This window comes from Peromyscus californicus, unplaced genomic scaffold (assembly GCF_007827085.1).
Source record: "Peromyscus californicus insignis strain IS unplaced genomic scaffold, ASM782708v3 Scaffold_7__1_contigs__length_154581171, whole genome shotgun sequence".
NCBI lineage: Eukaryota > Metazoa > Chordata > Mammalia > Rodentia > Cricetidae > Peromyscus > Peromyscus californicus.
This window is the reverse complement of record NW_026294595.1, coordinates 61,270,689-61,290,257: the sequence shown is the minus strand read 5'-3', so window position 1 is coordinate 61,290,257 and position 19,569 is coordinate 61,270,689. Positions and strand designations below refer to the sequence as shown.

General features: G+C 44.2%; 1 protein-coding gene across 1 annotated transcript; it reads left to right on the top strand.

Annotated features, from left to right (window-relative positions):
• Positions 1-17,538: 17,538 nt before the first annotated feature.
• LOC128101562 (chromatin target of PRMT1 protein-like) lies at positions 17,539-19,149 on the top strand. The gene has a single exon (XM_052724806.1). It carries the CDS (start codon positions 18,431-18,433, stop codon positions 18,965-18,967), a length of 537 nt encoding a protein of 178 aa, XP_052580766.1. The 5' UTR covers positions 17,539-18,430; the 3' UTR covers positions 18,968-19,149.
• Positions 19,150-19,569: the final 420 nt, after the last annotated feature.

Sequence of the window (19,569 nt, the reverse complement as noted above, 5' to 3'; positions counted from 1 at the left end):
CAGCAGTACAGCTGCTCGGCTCTGTGACTTCCATTAAAGGAAGGCAACAATAAAATGCACAGTGAATGATATTCAGAGCCGCTGTCCACTCCCTCTGAGGGGCCAGTCCCAAGGACTGATGGGTACAAGAGGGTGGGTGTTTCCAGATGCCTGGCTCCATGGGGAAAAGGCTCCTGAGGACAACGTGATGATTAGGAGGTGTATCAGTTGCTTATGGGAAACATTTTCAGGCCTGTAACTTTGTGGGCTTTATCTAGAGGGAGCCTCCTTGTTCCCAAGAGAAAGATTCCAGCCCACTATTTGGATGGCTGCTTTGCTCTTGTGCTAGGGACCAAACCTAGGACCTTTCCTGCTTAGGCAAACATCCTTCCACACGGAGCTAACCCCAGTACTTCCCTATTTGGCTGTAATTTGCCTAGCGTCTATTCTGCAAATGTGGCAAATTCTACACTAGGCACTTTGTTATATTATCTCACTTAAGCCAAATGCCATGCGTGAATCTCAGTTTTCCATACTAGGGTCAGGAGCAGAGAGACTGAGATAGGAGATTAGTGAACACACAAATAAACACACACTTAGGACACCCCCTGCTGGTGTGGGTGGGAAACGTAACACTGGTGCTGTGTGGCTGGTGCTGGAATGTGAAGTGAGGAACTAGCCGGCCTAGTCTCCAGGTCTACTGTCTAGTGGCACACTGCAGATGAGGTGACTCCATGGTGACTCAAGCACTTTGTCCACGGTGACTCAAGCGCTTTATGGTGCCCATGGAGGCACCACAGGCCACGACCTTGAGTCAGGGAGCACATGGAAGACCTCCCATATCTACCAGACGTTTGATTAAAATGCAAATGCTGGCAGCCAGGAATACCCAGGGACGTTGCCATCCTAAGTCAGGAAAGAGACAGTTTACCAGCTGCTGGCTTTAGGAAACAAACTCATTTCTCCTCCTGCACCCTTAGATCTAAAACTTTCCTCGTCTCTGTGGGGCTCCCTGCTTAGAAGTGAGAAGAAATAAACAAACAAACTTCCTCCCTCCCTCCCTCCCAGGTGTCATGTGTCCCAGGCTAGCCCCAACTCTCTGTGTAGCTGAGGATGACCTTGTTAGCTCCCAAGTGCTGGGAGTACAGTCATATGTCGCCATGACCTTTGCCAGGGCTTTGTGCATGCCAGGCAAAGCACTCTACCAACCAAATAATTCCAGTCCTACATTTTTTCCTTCAACAGAGGAAAACAAGAGCACAGAGGAAGGAGGGTTTCTATCTGCAGAGTCGGACATTTCCCACAAGAGGTTATATTTATGCTGGGGTTAGAGTGATCACACACTTTGTCAGCTGACAGAACAGTGGAGAAACACATTCCAGCCCCGGGGAGGTATGACTCAATTCCTGGCTACGTGAGAATGTGCAGCTTATCTCCCGACTCCAGGACATACTGGCTGTCTTAAGGGCAGGCAGGCTGTGCTAGGAAGTGTGGGGTGGTCCTTGGAAAGCTAGTTGGTACAGTCTCTCATAAAATAATGTTTAAAAAGTCTAGAATTTTTCCCCCAGGGCCCAGAAGCTCACAAAGTAAAATCGCACAAAAGTCACTCCTGTGCTTTAATTTTTATTCATGTTGGGGGGTCAAGGATATCATCACTGCAAAAAGGCCCTGAGAGGTCATTTTGTGAAGCTGTGAAAGTGAAGCCTAAGCTTCAGTGGAGACCCCAGGATATTGGAGATGCCAGGACCATGGGGACATTCACCAAGGAAAGCTGTAGGTATAGAGTAGGGCTACCTAAAGCCTAAGAGAGAAACTGTATGTGCCACAGGTGGCAGGGATGGAGGATTGGGGAGGGCACAGGTGGCAGGGATGAAGGATTGGGACGGGCACAGGTGGCAGGGATGGAGGATGGGGCGGCCACAGGTGGCAGGGATGGAGGATGGGGCGGCCACAGGTGGCAGGGATGGAGGATTGGGGTGGCTCAAGTCTTTTGGGGCCCCGTTGATTGCTAGTCCCAGTTGCTAAACATGCAGCTGTAGGATGTTTTTCTCTGTTGGATTTTTGTTTTCGGTTTGGTTACTCCTTGCTATGCCCCAAATTCTTCCAGTTTGAAATGGGAACGTTTATTCTTTGTCACTATATGAGGAACTATGTAACTTGATTTTGTAGAAGCTCACAGTTAAGAGATTTTGAAGTCAGCTGGGCAGTGGTGGTGCACGCCTTTAATTCCAGCACTCAGGAAGCGGAGCCAGGTAGATCTCTGAGTTAGAGGCCAGTCTGGTCTACAGAGTGAGTTCCAGGACATCCAGAAACCCTGTTTCAAAAAAAAATCAGAGAGAGAGAGAGAGAGAGAGAGAGAGAGAGAGAGAGAGAGAGAGAGAGAGAGAGAGAGATTGATTTTGAATTTATTTATTTATTTATTTATTATTGTTTTTGAGACAGAGTTTCTCTGTGTAACCCTGGATGTCCTGGAACTTGCACTGTAGAACTTGCATTGTAGACCAGGTTGGTCTTGAACTCAGAGATCCACCTGTCTCTACCTCCCAAGTGCTGGGACAAAAGGCATGGGTCACCACACCTGGCTGAGATTTTGGTCTTTTAAAGTGTTGGAATTTTTAAAGACTGTGGGAATTTTAAAAACTGGATTGTACTTTATATTATCAAATAAACATGAGACTTCAGTGTTGATGGAATGTCATGCCAACAGCTCCCAAATGAACACACTCAGGCTTATATTAATTACAAATGCTCCACCGATAGCTCAGGCTTGTCACTAGCTAACTCTTACCTTTAAATTAACTTATATTTTTTTAAATCTACCCTCTGCCACATGGCTCAAGGCTTATTGTCTCATTTTCTATGTGTTTTGCTTCCTCTGCATCTGCTGGTATCTCCTCTGGCTCTGCTCTTCTTCTTCCCAGCACTCTTAGTTTGACTTTCCCGCCTAAATTTATTCTGTTCAGCTATTGGCCAGTCAGCTTTTATATTAATCACAGTGACATATCTTTACAGTGTACAAAAGGATTATTCCACAGCATTTCCCTCTTTTTGTCTAATGAAAAAGGAAGGTTTTAACTTTAACATAGTAAAACCATATATAACAAAACAGTTATTAAGTAAGAATTATAGTTACAACATCCAGCCCATTTGTATTTGGCAAATTGGGAGAAACTGTTCTATTATTTATCTTATCTTTGTAAGTCTAAAGTTTTACACCTAATTTACCTTTTACCATAACTAAGGAAAACTTTAACTATGATTATTTGGTCTACAACTCCACCAAAGACCCCAGAAGGGTGATGTGACCTAATGATAGGGACATCAGGCCACCTGGTTCTTTCTGTGACATTGGGGCCTCAGGTGACCTGGACAGTCACCCTAGGTTCTTCTGTGACATTGGGGCATCCAACTATGGTCTACAGGCCTGGTATATCTGATAGACATTTTTGAGAAGCAGGGAATTTTGAAGGACTGTCCTACCTTGATTTGGTAAAGTTTGGCAGTCACTTTCTTTTATGTCCTGCTCACCCAATTTGGACACCATACTGTCATCAGTTGAGACAAGGGCAGTTTCTTGTCAAGTGGCTAACTTTTGTCATAAAGAAAGTAAACTCCATTTGGAGTTTCTTTGATGCCCATTATCTTCTCTGAAGTAGATAGGTGCTGCCAGGAGCAGACATGTCTCATTGTCATAAAAAATCTTGTTATTAAAACATATTAAATGTCATATTCTGCAGATCTCTGAAGTGTTTAAAGACCACTTGTCTATCTAAAATATATCTCTGTTTGAAAACATACCTGACATGACTACAAGTTTGATTGTAATAAATGACTAACTACTAACCTGCTTTTCTTTATTATCCTAAATAGTTTGTAATAATAACTTTCAAGGATTAGAAATTTACAATACATTATTAAATGAGCTGTATAGGTATAATACCTTAAACAAGAGTAGAAATGCAGGCCCAGTAGGTTTTAACAAAAATAACCTCAAATTTGTATCAAAATATAAAAATACCTTAAACAAGAGTAGAAACATATATACAGTATAACAAAAATAACCTCAAATTTGTATCAATATACAAAAATCCATACCGACATAAAATATTTAAGACTAGTAGTTGCTTTTTTAGTTTAAAAGTAGATTCAATAATCTACCCTTTTATCCTATCATTTCTATATCCCCCTTTTTTCTTTTCAGAAAGAGATCCTTGAAACTAATCTCTTTTGTTCAGCTCTCTTTCTGAGCATCATCAAAAACTCCCCTTAAATGATAATAAATCTCTATAATCCATCTTTTGGGAACGTGAATGTTGTTCTCTAGATTACTCCCTGTTGTTTGGGTGTGTCAGTAATCTTTGGAGGAACTTTGAGAAAATCAGGATAATTGTCAGATCTTGACTGGAGTATTCCGTGAGGCTGGGTCATCTCAGTCAGCAGCCTTGAAGCTGTTCCATTGGTGTCTGGTTCCCCTTGCTCTGAAAATATGTAAACTTTTAAAGGTTAATACATTAATGCAAGTATAGACTGTGCATTGTACATAAGTCTGCCAAAGATGATTTTTTGTTTTATGTTTGAGTAGATAAAATATGCATCATGTGTCTTGTAGTTCTTCTTGGTTTATTCCTTTGTGTCTGTAGCCAGGATTTCAGAGGATCTTCCTCTATCAAACCTGGTCATCACTAACCTTGAATGAATCCACAGCCTCTCATTTTCTGTGGAAATAAAAGCATAACCTCTTCCCCAAAGTCACATTTTTTTTTTACTTAAATTTTGAAGTCAAAGCCAGGTTTTGATAGCACATGCCTTTAATTCCAGCACTTGAGAGGCAGAGGCAGGTGGATCTCTGAATTTGAGGCCAGCCTGGTCTACAAAGTGAGTTCCAAGACAGCCAGGGCTGTTGTACAAAGAAACCCTGTCTTGAAAAAAATTTTTTTTCTTTGAAGTCAAGATATTTTAAAAATATGTAGATTGATTTAATCTGGTACCTTTTATAATCCAGTGTCTCTTAGCAGCCAAAAAAAATTGAAGACAACACAATAACATACGAGATCCAGACTCTCTGTGTATTCCCCATCCTTATGTGGCTTTTTTCTTTTATATTACTTTACTCCTTTTTTAAGCAATTTACTTTATTATTTTAAAACTATATATTTCTTTTTTATGATCCTTTTTCTTTCCTCTCCCAAGCCTATGTATATATTTAAACACACTGTAATCCATTTAGTTTTTTTGCTTTCTGTCTGAATCTATCTTTACTGCGTATCTGTAATCCTTTTCTGTCTGCATGAGCAAAACCCCAAACCCACCACTGTAGCGTGAATCTTAGAGGTCTTATTAATAAAATCAAGCCTGAGGCCAGTTATTGGGGTGAATGCTAGAAGATCAGAGAGACAGAACAGGCCACAGCTTCCTCACCTTGCCAGTTCCTCAGCTGATCCTGTTTCCTCAGACTGGAAGCCTCTGAGTCCTCATATCTGAATGGATCTCAGCTGAACTGCTGCTAGAAGCCTAAAAGCTTAACCAGCCAAATGCTTCTAGTTCCTGGTCTTCACGCCTTATATACCTTTCTGCTGTCTGCCATCACTCCCTGGGATTAAAGGCTCACTTCTTGGGATTAAAAGCGTGAGTCACCATGTCTGGCTGTTTCTAATGTGGCCTTGAACTCACAGAGATCCAGAGGGATTTCTGCCTCTGGAATGCTAGGAATAAAGGTGTGGGCTACCACTGACTATCCTCTATGTTTAATATTGTGGCTGTTCTCTTCTCTGACCCCGGATAAGTTTATTAGCATGCACAATTTTTTGGGGGAACACAATACCACCACACCACCATGCAATGTGCTGGTGGAGCTTACACTGGCAGAGCTCGAGCTGGCTGCTCAAGCCCACAGGCAGCAGCTGGGAGAGGCCTCTCTGTGCTATGTCCTGTGTGAGGGACTGTGGGAACCTGCCAGGCTGCTTAGCTCATGGTCCGATGGCGGCTGGAGCCTGCAGGCAGCGGCCAGGAGACACATCTCTGTACCACAGCCAACATGAGAGACATGGACTAGAAAGCCACTCTTGGCTCCTTTTCTGTGTGTCTAGAACCCTTTCCCAAGCTCCCTCAAGTTTTATGTGGATGTAGTTGCCCCATGCTGGGTGTCACTTTAGGACAAAGGGTAGAAAGTTATGGCTTAAAAGTAATATGTTTGTGTGTCAGGTTGATGGGGTGGAGTCGTGACGGTTAGTTTTAATCTTCAACTTCAGAATCCCCTGAGTAGGGCATCTGAGGGAGGGATTGTTTAGATCAGGTTGGCTTGTGGCCATGTCTGTATTTCCTAATTGTGGTGGGAAGACCCACCAGCTGAGGATAGGGCTTATCCCCTGGCTGGGATGCAGGACTGCATAAAAATGGAGAAAGTGATAAACATATGCAGGCACCTGCTAATTCACTGCTTTCTGTTCTTGACTGTAGATGTAAATAATCAGCTGCTTCAGTTCCTCCGGTTTTGACTTCCCCACAATGATAGACTGTAACCTGAGATTGTGAGCCAAAGACAACCAGTGCTCACTCTTAAGTTGCTTTTGTCAGGGTATTTTATCACAGCAAAAGGAAGTGAAACCAAGACATAGCCCAGACTCACTGGCCTCAGACTCACTGTGGATCTTAGGAAGGTCTTGAACTCCCGATCTTCTTGCCTCTCCCTCCTGAGTACTGGCTGAACGATACAAGTTTACTTTTTTTTCTACATGGATATGCTTTTTAGGATAAGGGTCATATTAAACTGATAGAGAAACTCTACATGTTTAAAAAAAGAGGAATATTCTTTTGATTCAGTCAAAAGGTATTTGTTGAGATTTCTGTGTGACAGGTGTTGTCCTAGCTACTGCTTGTTTATTCTGAAAGATGTGGCCCTCTCAGGACCATGTTTCCTTTCGTTACTTTTTCTAGAGATGGAAATCCATAAGGTTTTTATATAGAAGACATTCTAAAACAGCAAGAGGTAGCAATGGAGAGTGGTGGTGAGGGGTGATGGGAGGAGGGTCTAAAACAGCAGCCGGGTCTTAGCAGCAGATAAGAATCGGATTAGTGAGCTGCTTCATTGTTGTTTCTCAGAGACACTGGGAATACAATGTTTTAAAATGTGCCTCTTTCAGCACCAAATGGATGACAATTTCGTCAGCAGCCATACTGGGTGGAGAAGGCTTCAGAATGGAAGCTGCTGTAGTCTGCCAGGACTACCCTGACAAAATGACACAAACTGAGTCACTGAAACAACAGAAATTTCATCACAGTTTTTAAGGCTGAAAGTCTGGCCCCAAACTGAATAAGGAGCTGAGGGTGACCTTCTGAACCTCATGCCTCCACTGCCCATGTGCTGTGATTTCAGGAATGTACCACTGTGCTCTGTTTATGTTCTGTTTATGCAATGCTGGGAATTGAACTCAGGGCTTTATGTATGCTAGGCCAGCACTCTGTCAATGGATCTACATTTATGGACCCCAAACTTCTTTATTTATTTAAATAATGTGTGTGTGTGTGTGTGTGTGTGTGTGTGTGTGTGTGTGTGTGTGTGTCCTGAGGACTGAACTCAGGACGTCAGCCTTGGTGGCAAGAACCTTTGTTAACTGCTGAGCTGTCTCACTGGTCCATCAAAGTTTTTTTTTTTTAATAATTTTTTAAAAGTTATTCAGTGTATATTGATCATGTTCATCACTACCTTCTTTCAACTTCCCCTGGTACCCCACCCCATATTTTTCCCATACACACACACACACACACACACACACTGAATGGCATCAGGAGAAGTGGTGAGGGGAGACGAACATGAACTGAATACTTACTGTTAGCCATGTGTTAAGAAATTTCTTTACCAATTATTGAAATGTCATATACCCTGGGCAGTGGTGGCATGACTTTAATCCCAGCATTTGAGATGCCTGCCTGGTCTATAGAGTGAATTCCACGACAGCCAGAGCTACACAGAGAAAACTTGTTTAAAAACCAACCAACCAACCAACTAAAAAACAACAACAAAACAAACATAAAACCCACAAAACAAAAAAAGTCATACATCTGTTCTGATTTAAATGTCATGCCCATTTATCGCCAGTGAAATGATCAACTATCCTAAAGCGAGAGAGCTGGCATCCAAGGAAAACTAGGATCAGGACTCAGTCCATTCTAGTAATATTGTGGGTATTCTATAGTCAGATTCAGAGTGTGAGTATGAGTGTATGTACATGTGGAAGCTGGAGGTCAGTGCTCACTGTCTGCCTTTGTTGCTGTCAACCTTATTTCTTGAGACCAGGTCTCTCATTGAATTTGGAACTCATTGATCCAGTTTGCTGGGTGGGTGGTGAGCTCCAGGGATACTCCAGTCTCTGCTTCCACAGCACCAGGATGGCAAGTGCATGCCACTACCTTGAATTTTCCTGGGGTTCTAGGGGGGATCTGAACTCGGCCTCATGCTTGTAACACAAACACTTTACTGACTATTTCCTCTGACTCCTAGAATCATTTTCTATCTTCAAGTTTCCTGTTCTAAACTGAGTGAGGTGGCGGAGGCCTGTAGTCTTAGCATTTGAGAGGTAGGGGCAGGTGAATCACAAGTTCAAGACCAGCCTGGGCTCCATAGTGAGATTATGTCTCAAAATAAGCAGGGCCTGAGGTTATAGTTTAATTGGTTGAGTACTTGCCTAGCATACATGAGACCCTGGTTTCAATCTTTAGCATTGTACTAACTGGGTGTGGGGATGACTGCCTATAACCCCAACACTTGGGAGGTAGGGGGCAGGTAGATCAGAAGTTCAAGCTCATCGTCAGCTACTTGGTAAGTTCAAGGCCGATCCGGGCTACTGGAGATCCTGTTTCAAAACAAAAATAATCGAACAGAAATAGGGCAAACAAATAAGACAACAAAACCACATTAGCAGTTCTTTGGGGGAACTGTCACCTGTATTGGTGTTGGAGGCATGGCATATGATGGAGGCCTAGAGGGAGAATGAAGTCAAGGATGAATTTGGAGCACATTTAGGAGCAACACTGAGTGTCCCTGAGGTCAGAGATACAGGAAATCAGGATGCCATCAGAGTGCAGGATGACTCATCAGGGCTGTCACTTTCTTACCCCTGCAAACAGTGTCTCCCCAATAGCTCTATCACAGTCATCAAGGCACCCACGAAAATGAGCATATCTGCAGGTTAGGGTCTTGGCTGACAGTTGACATAAGACAATATCCTACTCAATGAAGATGGGGCTATTCTACTACAGTCGATGTTTTTATAGGAAAATAGACAGATCTGGGGAGGAGACTGCCATGTAAAAACACAGATTCGGAAGGAAGACACAGACTCAGAAGGAAGAAGGATAAACAAAGATGGAGGCAGACACAGGATCCTGATTTCAAGATACTTAGGGATGCCTGGGGCTTCCAGAAGTTAGAGGAACTCAGGAAGGGCTCACCATTGGAAACTGAGGAGTGGGCATGTCCCAGTCAGCATATTGACAGCTTGTTTTCAGCCTCAGGAGCTGTAAGACAATACTTTTATTTTAAGCCAACAGTTTGTGGTGCTTTATTAAGTAGCTATAGGGAATGAGGATACCCAATTATGACTCTGCTATTCTATGGTGGCCTCTGGAGCAGTCCCAGGAACTACCTGGGAGGATGAGGATGAGGAATCATGTGAGCCCAGAACTTTGAGGACAGCCTGGGAAATATAGCATGATCTCAACTAACAACAACAACAACAACAACAACAACAACAACAACAACAACAACAAAACAGGCTTTTATGCACACATGGATACAACTTCACCACTTATTGGATTCAGATGCTTAAAAATAAATAACACATGAAGTCAGGAGTGGACATTGTGGTGGTGGGGGGGTCAGGAAGGTGTTGAAGAGGGGAGAGGAATGGGTACAATAATCAAAAGACATTGGACACATGTATGAGATTCTAAAAAAAATATTAAAAATAATGCTAAAGAGCCAACGATATGGCTCAGTGGTAAAGGTGCTTGCCAGGAAGCCTGATGACTTGTGGTCAAGCCCTGGGACCCACATGGAGGAAGGCAAGCACTGACTCCTGTAGATTGTCCTCTGACTTTCACATGCGCACAGCAGCACTGTCACACGCTCCCCCCCTCCTTGCGTGTGAGTGCACACACACAGACATACAGTAAATAAGTAAATGCCAAAGAAAGTAATAATGACGGAAACACTGCTTTGTGGATAAGGCAGCTTATATGTTGTACGAGGACAAGCATTTATGAATAAATGACAATAACAAATGCAAAAAAGAAGACGATTTCTACAACCCTGTCTTTTTAAAATATCTGTCTGGGAGAATAGGCAGCTCAGCAAATATGGAAACCTCAGTGTGACAAAGAGCTAATGGCTTGTTCAGCTAGCGACATGGACAGTACTAGCATGTGCCAGTCTTGGGTCTTGGGGTCCGGTGAGGTACCTCATTCTCAAGACAGTATTGGAGATAAATTCTAACCAGAGAGAGAGCAGGAGCTGAAGAACCAACATGGTTACCTTCAGAGTCTCGGTACTAGCTAGGGCTTTCAAATGCGTGACTTTTTTTTTTTTTTTTTTTTTAATGTATCATTATCCCAACACCTTGGCGCCCCCTGTGTCCTTGTCATCTAGGTTTTCAGATAATCAAGGAGAGGTTAAAGTCTGGTAGAGCACAGCTGCCGGGATCTGTTCAGACTGGCCGAGCATTTGTTTAGATTGTTTAGGCTTCTGCTGTGGTGAGCTGGTGACCGGGGCATACTGATTATTAAATGTTTGGGATTCCATATGATTTGAGTGAGGCTGAGAAGAAAGAATGGGGCAGAGCCTATTCAGAGCATCCCAGTGTGTGCTAGACATAAATAGTGTGCTAACCTCAGGGTCTTATAAACAACTTCTGGCCTCTTGAAGTAGAGCGTGTGGAATTCCTGGCTGTGGAGATCACCGGAGGGAATGTTTATTTATGACGGTTCCCTCCCTGTGGAGGGGTATCTATGGTATGACACCCTGTCCCTCTTCTATTGCCATATGTGACCACTGGATTCAGGGTAAAGGGGTGAATGTGTTTAGTTCTGCTCTGCCCCTTTAATCACTCTGTTTCTCTGTAATGTAGACCTTAACATTGGGTCATTGAGTCTGTCTAATTCTGGGGCTTAGCTTAACTTTTTACATTTGTTTGTTTGTTTATATTTAGTGTGCGCACACACACACACACACGGTTGCACATTCTCGAGTGCTTGAACTAATTTTTCAGAGTGTGTGTGTGTGTAGAGGTCCGAGGACAAGTGTCAGTTCTGTCCTTCCACAGTGTGAGTGAGTCCTGGGGACTGAATTTAGGTTTCCAGACTTGGCAGCAGGTACCTTTACCTACTGAGTTGTCTCACTGCCCTCTGGTGTTCAGTTTTAAACCCACCTACCCACTGGTCTGAAACACATTCTGCATTTCAAGTATCAGTGATGCAGGTAATACTGTCATCCCGATTGCCCTTGCTTCCACACCTTCTCTCTTAACTGGTTCAGAGTTTGCATTGTGAAGAAGGGTACTGTTTGTTGTGGTCCTTCAAAACCTCAACAGAAAGAAGAAAGACAGCATTGGTAACCAGTCTTTTTTTTTTTTTTTCCTCCAGATAGGGTTTCTCTGTGTAGCCTTGGCTGTCTTGGAACTTGCTCTGTAGACCAGGCTGGCTTGGAACTCACAGAGATCCGACTACCTCTGCCTCCTGAGTGCTGGGATTAAAGGTGTGCACCACCACTGCCCAGCTTTCATTGATCTTTTCTTCAGTGACTGTGACTGGGATTACAGTTTTCTAGCAAACTGATACATCTGGGTCAGGGATGAGGTGACTGTACACAACCTGGAATGGTGTAGACTCGGAAGATACTGGGTTCCCAGGAATAATCTTTGGTTGAAAAGAGAATGGCTTTCCCTGGTTCCCAGGCGGCCAGGACAATGAAAATGCATTTGAACTGAATGTTGAAGTAAAGTATACAAGACTTTTGCACTTAGAGAGCTGAAACATGGCAAGATGAAAGAAGTATGGAGGAGATGAATTTGCCAAGTATTTTTTAAGTGGGTTTGTGGGCAAAGTCATCAGGAATGGCTTCCAGGCTACTGGTTTGGAAAGAAGAGTAGTAATGTCAGACTTCAACACTTCTGTCTCTCTCTCACACATGGTGTGGGGGAGTATGAAAGCCAGAAGAGAGGAAGGTTATGGAAGTGGAGGCCTGCTTAAGATGGGAAAGTCCTAGGATTCTCAGAGGACCTCCCCCTCCTTGCTTTGTGTATGTCTTACAGAGACATGGATGAGCTCAAGTTCTCTCACACATGCCGCTCCTTCTTTGGATACAAAAGAACTCACCACAATGGACTATAGCTTCTATTTCTTCATATTTATGTATTAAGTACAGTGTGGTCTCAATGGATTCCAGAAAGCTTCCTCATAGAAAGATCTTGAATGAGTGGGAGAAGAGACTAGAGTTTTTGGACCATCAGGGTAGTCTGAGCATTATTTCTTTTAATCTATATTAACCAGCCCCAGACAAGAAACACTGTACAGCCTCTGTAAGTTTGGCCATGAGCACAGAGTCCTGTAAACTTGGAGCTGTTGGGAGCTTTAAGGAGGACAGTGATACTGTCAGGCTGAAAGTGAAGTTGAGAGAAATGAGAGAGGGCCAGGGTGATCCATTAGGCAACTAATTACATTAGCTAACACAATTCTGCTGCAAAGGCAATGATGATTTAAACACATGAGAGCTCTGCCCTCAGAGTTGAAGTAACAAGATGAAGGAAATGAGGAGATGGATTTATCAGGTCTTGCTCAGTAATTAAATTTGTGGGCCAAAGTCATCAAGATTAGAGTCTGGATTCCTAGTTTGAATAAAAAGGCAGTAATGTCAGCCACTCTAATAGATAATGGGTTTGAGGAAGGATGTAGTGAATTTCAGTAGAATTCTTTTTAGATTTATTTATTTTATATGTATGAGTATTTAGCTTGTATGTATGTATGTATGAATACCTGATGCCGGTGGAGGTCAGGGGCAGAAGAGGACATTGGGTCCCCTGGAACTGGAGTTATGGATGGTTGTGAGCTGCCATGTGCATGCTGGGAACTGAACTCAGGTCCTCTGTAAGAGCAGTAAGTGCTATTTACACCTGAGTCATCTTTCTAGCCCATGCATTTCATTTATTATAGAATAATTTGGGAGACCCAAATACCCAGGAGATAGTTCAGCTTTTGTGAAGCACAGGAAATGCTACATTATGGAAAGACATACACTAATGAATAATCATAAGAATTAAGGGCAAGAGGTGGTGGAAACGTGTTTTTCTAGACACAACATGGGCAGTTGCACATATGAACTCACATTGATTGTGACAGCATGCATGTAGCACCTGCACAAGCTCCAGCCAGCCAGAATCCCAGCAGAGAGGCGGTGAGGTGGGCGTGTAACCCCATCACAAGTTGAGGAGTTATTGGCATTTGATAACTGCCGAGAGAGCAAGAGTCAGTTTTCTTTAATGTTGTGACCTCTGGTAGGTCAACCACACACCAGGGCAGGCCTCATTCTCAAGAGAGGCTGGGTACGCATGGGGGAAAGAGAGAGAAAGAAACCTCAAAACTGGGTGTTCCTACCAAGATGAGAAGGTGGAGAGGGTGGTTATGGGAGAAGTTGGGAGGGGAGTGAGTGTATTCAAAATACACGATATGAAATTCTCAAAAAATTAATGCACATGTTGTAAAGTTATTGTAAAATTGAAACTAAGACTGAATGAATCCTGGTACCAGGACTGGTTTGGATAGCATGGTACCCAATGCTACAAGCTCCACACTGGGGAATCTGATCCAGAGAGGGAGAGGATCAGAGAGGCTTTTTCTAGAAAGGTATTTCCGTAGAAAGGAAGGGTAGGAACCGCCTGTACAAAAACCCGAGGTCTAAGGGATGCTGATGAGGAAGGAGTAGCCAAGGAGGTCAGTGTGGTTAAAGGCAGAGAAAAGGAATGTGCTATTGGGATGGAGAGGGACATAGAGCAACCTAATTCCCGTGTCTCATATAGGAAGTGATTGGAAATGCTAACCACACCAACAGTCAACACTTGGTCTTTGGAGGTGTAGGTGCCACTTCTGTGGAGTTTGGTGATTTTCATAAAAATATATTTATAACCTGTGCTTGTCCTCCCATGTGCTTTAGGTCACCTTCAGATAACTTGTAGAACCTGGTACAGTGTCGTTATGATAGAAATAGCTGTCATGGTATGTTGTTCAGGGAATAATGACAAGAACATGCTTGTACAATATCCAGAACAGGCACAATGTTTTCCCTAACATTTTGACTATTGATTACTAGAATATATCTGTGTGGAACACACAGATACACAGTATTGCACACACACACACACACACACACACACACACACACACACACACACATCACCTAACACTATTGAAAATACGTCTTTGGTTCTCAAAAAAGCATTATTCCTCTTTTCCCAAATGTCTTTAGTATCTATGAAAACAACACAGGCTACCTGGAATTAAGCAACACAGGATAAAAAACCCACAAAGAGGAGAGATGGCTCAGAGGTTAAGAGCACTGACTGCTCTTCCAAAGGACCCGGGTTCAATTCCCAGCACCCATATGGCAGCTCACAACTCTCTGTAACTCCAGTTCCAGGAGATCCGAAACCCTCACACAGACATACATGCAGGCAAAACACCAGTGCCCATAAAATAAAAATAAATGTAAAAGAAATTTAAAAAAAAAAAAAAAAAAAAAACCCACAAAGAAAGTATACCATCTGAAGTCCCTACTGCATTTATGGGAGTTGATGAGTGAGTGTTCTGTTTTATATAAATCTCTCAGTGTGAGCATGACTGTAAATTTCCATAGTCATACTGTGCAAGTGATTCTGTCATTGACTTTCTTACTCAGAAAGATGTGTCATTTTCCCAAAACTATTAGTCTGTATCATATTTAATGGCTGCAAATAGTGATGGTGGTTGTGGTGGTGGTGGTGGTGGTGGTGGTGGTGGTGTGTGTGTGTGTGTGTGTGTGTGTGTGTGTGTGCTATCACTTACTTAACCCATCTTTACTGATCGACAATAAAACATTTCTGCCTTTTCACTCTTATGAATAACTCACTGACTCAGAGATGAGCTGTGGGCCAGGAGCACTGAGGAACTGGTGTTGACAGCCTACTTTCCCCAGGCAGACAGGAAGGAATTGCTCCCTCCTTGGGGTGTCTGGCTAGCTGCTACTCTGAATTTTCACGACCTTAGGGAAATCACCATCCACAACAAAGAACCTTGTTAGGTATATGACTTGTTTGTGTAAAAGAAATTCAGTCTGGAAGTTACTCATCCTGAGGGGAGTTTCACTAGAAAAGGGACTGTGGTGCTCAGGTTTTCTAGGGGGCGGTGGCAGGGGCGGGGAGGGGGCGCTGCTGAAGGGTGCAGTTTGGGAAAGCTCCGAGGGTAACCTAACCACAGAGAGGAAACCAGGTCGTGGCCTCCTTCCCCACTGCATTCCAACCTGCACAGGTTACCTGGTGCATCATCCTGGACATGCGTTCCCTTCAGCGTGTCAGGATGGCTCTCGTGATGAACTGCGGGTCCCTATGTGACTCTTCTGTTGTAAACCAGATTGACAGGTGACAGGCTACAGTGAAGAAAGTCTTGGGTCACATTATTCCCACCTTTCAAGTTCTGCCTAGTGAACTTCTTAGCAAAGAGCAAAAGGGGTGGACATATCTGTCCGTATCAGGGTGCAGTTCTCATAATCGCCAAGTGGACTGCCTTTATCATTGTTACATTTTGTTTTTACTATTAAAAGAAGATAACATATTAATGAGACCGTGTCAAAGAATCCAGACAGTGCTAATTGGACTCAATGAGTTATTACAAAAAATTAAAAATGTGGAATTGGGAGAAGATATATTGTACACGGGGCAGGAGGGTTTAGGGGCAGATGGGGTTGATATAATCAAAACATGTTGTATACATTTATGAAATTCGCAAAGAATAAATAAATAACATTAAAATGAATCCCAAGCCGGGCAGCGGTGGCACATGCCTTTAATCCCAGCACTTGGGAGGCAGAGCCAGGCAGATCTCTGTGAGTTCGAGGCCAGCCTGGTCTACAGAGCAAGATCCAGGACAGGAACCAAAATTACATGGAGAAACCCTGTCTCAAAAAACCAAAACCAAACCAAACCAAAACAAAACAACAACAACAAAAAAACAAAAAACAAATCCCAAAAGACTTCAGTCAGAGACTCCTGGGTAATATCTAGCTCAAAAGATTTGGTAGCAAGTAGAGGCCCCAAGAAGGGAGGCTTCTTGGTGAGAGTTACATATTGTCAGAGAACTGGAGGGCCAGAGAATTGGTTTTTCTCAATTAAAAAATGTTATAAAATGATCTATGTTGCCATAGCATTGATCTGCTGTTTCAGGTTCTACTGGAAGTTCTGAATCCCCTTGGGAGGTTGTTGTTGACACATTCGCCATCCAGAGTGTAGACAGAGTCTCTGCTTAGGTAGAGGATTCTTCTCTAGCCGAAATGATTTCCCAACTGTCTCCTTAAAGTGGTGGGAGGAAAAAAAGCCCAGTTTGATAGCCCAAGCAGAGTGTCGGTGGCGGGAGGAAGTGAAGCTCTGTTTCCATGGGAACAGTAAAGAGTTCTCGAGTGGATTTAAAAAAATAATAAGTTGAATGTGAGAACTGAGACCATCCATATCCACATGGCTTAAGCACTGGGGTTAACCTGGTTTCACTAATTATTGCAGGAAATTCAGGCCAAGCGAGAGGGCTGTAAACCAAGAAGCAGGTTCAGGGTTGCTTCACGGATCCACGCGAGCTACTTATCTGAGCAAACTGATGTCTCCTCTGGGCAAACAGCTGTCATGTAGAGAATTTCCTCAACAAATAGCTGACTTACCAAGAGCAGCCTGCAGGCCCTTCCCTTCTCCCTGTGCCAGTACCAAATCTCAGACTTTGTAACCTGACTTGTTTCCCACCTTCAAAAAACTAGCAAGAGCCCTTGTGTGTAGACCTGCAAATCCCGGGAGGTCTGTCCGTGACTTTCTTCTTCTGAGATCCTGAAGTCTATTAAGGTAGTATTAAAAAAAAAAACTTTCAGAATAAAAAATATTATTATTATTATTATTACTACTACTACTACCACCGCTATTGTTAGGGTGCACGTGAGTGGGCACGCACTCCTGACATAGTGCACATGTGGACCACGAAGGACAACTTCGGGGAGCGAGTTTATTCCTTCCACCGTGGGTTCCGAGTACTGAGCTCAGGTTGTCAGCTTATGGCCCAAGTACTTTTCCCCACGGAGCCACCTCATCACCTCAGTGAAAAGTTTAAATCCCCCCGTTGTGAGTAGCGCCACTGAAGTAATAAACTGGAGACGGTTAAAAAAAAAAAAAAGCCTTTGCCATTTTGTGGCTGCCACTTGGTCCACAGGATGATGTCAGTTGCCGTATAGAAGATTTTCATTTTCTTTTTTTTTTTTTTTTTTTTTTTTTTTTTTTTTTTTTTTTTTTTTTTGGTTTTTCGAGACAGGGTTTCTCTGTGTAGCTTTGCGCCTTTCCTGGAACTCACTTGGTAGCCCAGGCTGGCCTCGAACTCACAGAGATCCGCCTGGCTCTGCCTCCCGAGTGCTGGGATTAAAGGCGTGCACCACCACCTTTAAGGTCAGATTTATTAGTTGATGGTTTTAATGCCTTTGTTAATGGTGTTCTGTCCAGAAAGTCTTTTCCTATGCAGATGAGCTCAAGGCTTTTCCCCAACATTCTCTGCTGTGGTGATCTATTGTGTAACAAATAAAGCTTGCCTGAGGACCAAAGAACAGAGACAGTCACTAGATAATAGAAAGAGAAGAGGAGGCCATGGAAAACACTTTTAATACTAGCACTCAGAAGACAGAGATCCTTCTGCATGTCCGTGAGTTAAAAGCAAACCTGGATAAAAACGGCACTTGCTTGTGGGGGAGCAGTAAGGTGGGAGTATACATGGCACTACTTAGAACATGATTTTGGACACAAAGCAGGAGTTGGCGGTGCCAATTGTGGTGGCACAAATGAAAGGCAGGAGAGGGCAGGCCCGAGGAATCAAAGGATGGGATAACTACATACCCAAACCGAAACTAGTGAGCTTCCCTTCATAACATGTAGGCACCTAACCCAACAGTACAGTTATGCAACCAAGACCCCTAGGAGGACCCCAGCAGCTCAGGTTACACTGTCAATCTCAACATGGCACTACTGCTGTAGCCATAAAAGGAGCCCCAGAAGTACCAAAGAGATGCATCTATTTGGATTCTCAGGATTTGAAGAGGACCGCACAGCCAGTGCCCAGAGTCGTGCTAAGGCACACCACCAAGAACTCTCTAAGTGAGCGTTTTGCTCAACTGCCCAAGAACAAATAGCCACAGGCGATGCTGGCAGGCAGCGACCCAGCCTCGAAGAGGCAGCAGCAGCAGGTGGCCAGTGCCAGAAACAGAAGACTGGCCCAGCAGATGGAGAAGAGACCCTCTGTCCAGGCAGCGTTAAATCCTCGGCAGAGCTTGGAGGGGCGCCTGGGTGAGAGGAGCATCCAAGTCCGTTTAGGACGTCCCATGGGTGCCTTTGCCAGGGGAGCGAATGGAGGAAGAGGCGCAGGCATCATCCAGAGAGACGTGCCCCAAGGAGGAGGAGTGGGTGGGGGACCTGCCGCCAGGACCCTGCCCGGGGGCAGGATGCCACCCCCAGGTCGGGCCGTGTTTGGTGGTGGAAGAGGGGCTTTTGGAGGCCGAGGCCGAGGCCGAGGCCCAGGGAGAGGGAGAGGGAGAGGTGCCCTCACTCGCCCGGTACTGACCAAGGAGCAGCTGGACGCCGAACTGGATGCATACATGTCGGAAGGGAAAGCGGCCCTGGATGCTGAAATGGATACCTACGACGACGTGGCAGAGGCGGCTCCTGAGACCTGTGGCTGAAGCCCGCCTCTGGGACTCTTGTTCAAGTCACCACATCTCTGCCGAAATCACCTGGAGAGCAGAGGAGGAGAAACCCGACCCGTGCTGCCAGGAACTCTCACAACAGGCGCGTTTATTCGATGTAATGCTTGACTGTACATAATGTATATGCTCACAATAAATGGTTTTTCTTGCATCTTGGTTGTGGACTGCCTTTGTTACTTTCCTCCAAAAAAAAAAAAAAAACCAAACAAAAAAAACCCCCCCAAAAAACAGAAACAAAAAAAAAAAAACCACGTTGGTTGGGGTGTGGGGTAGGGGTTGTGTGGGGTGGGGTGGGGTTTGGTGGGGCAGAAGCGTGGGGATATGCTGTGTATCAATAAAAGCTTGAACGAGGATCCATCAGAGGACACAGCCAGCCAGCGGGTTAAACGTAGGGGCCTGGCGGTAGAGCACACACCTTTGGTGCCAGCGCTGGAGAGAGAGTTCAAAGCCACCCTGGACCACACGGGATGGACTCAGTTTAGGAGAGAACCGGAGCCCCAGGGTGGTGGCACACCCTCAATCCTCGTATTTGGGCGTCACGTGATCGTCACTCCCAGCACGGAGGCGGAAGTGACGTG

Coding starts and splice junctions, on each gene's coding strand:
- LOC128101562 (XM_052724806.1), top strand. CDS start 18,431: ATGCTGGCAGGCAGCGACCCAGCCTCGAAGAGGCAGCAGCAGCAGGTG.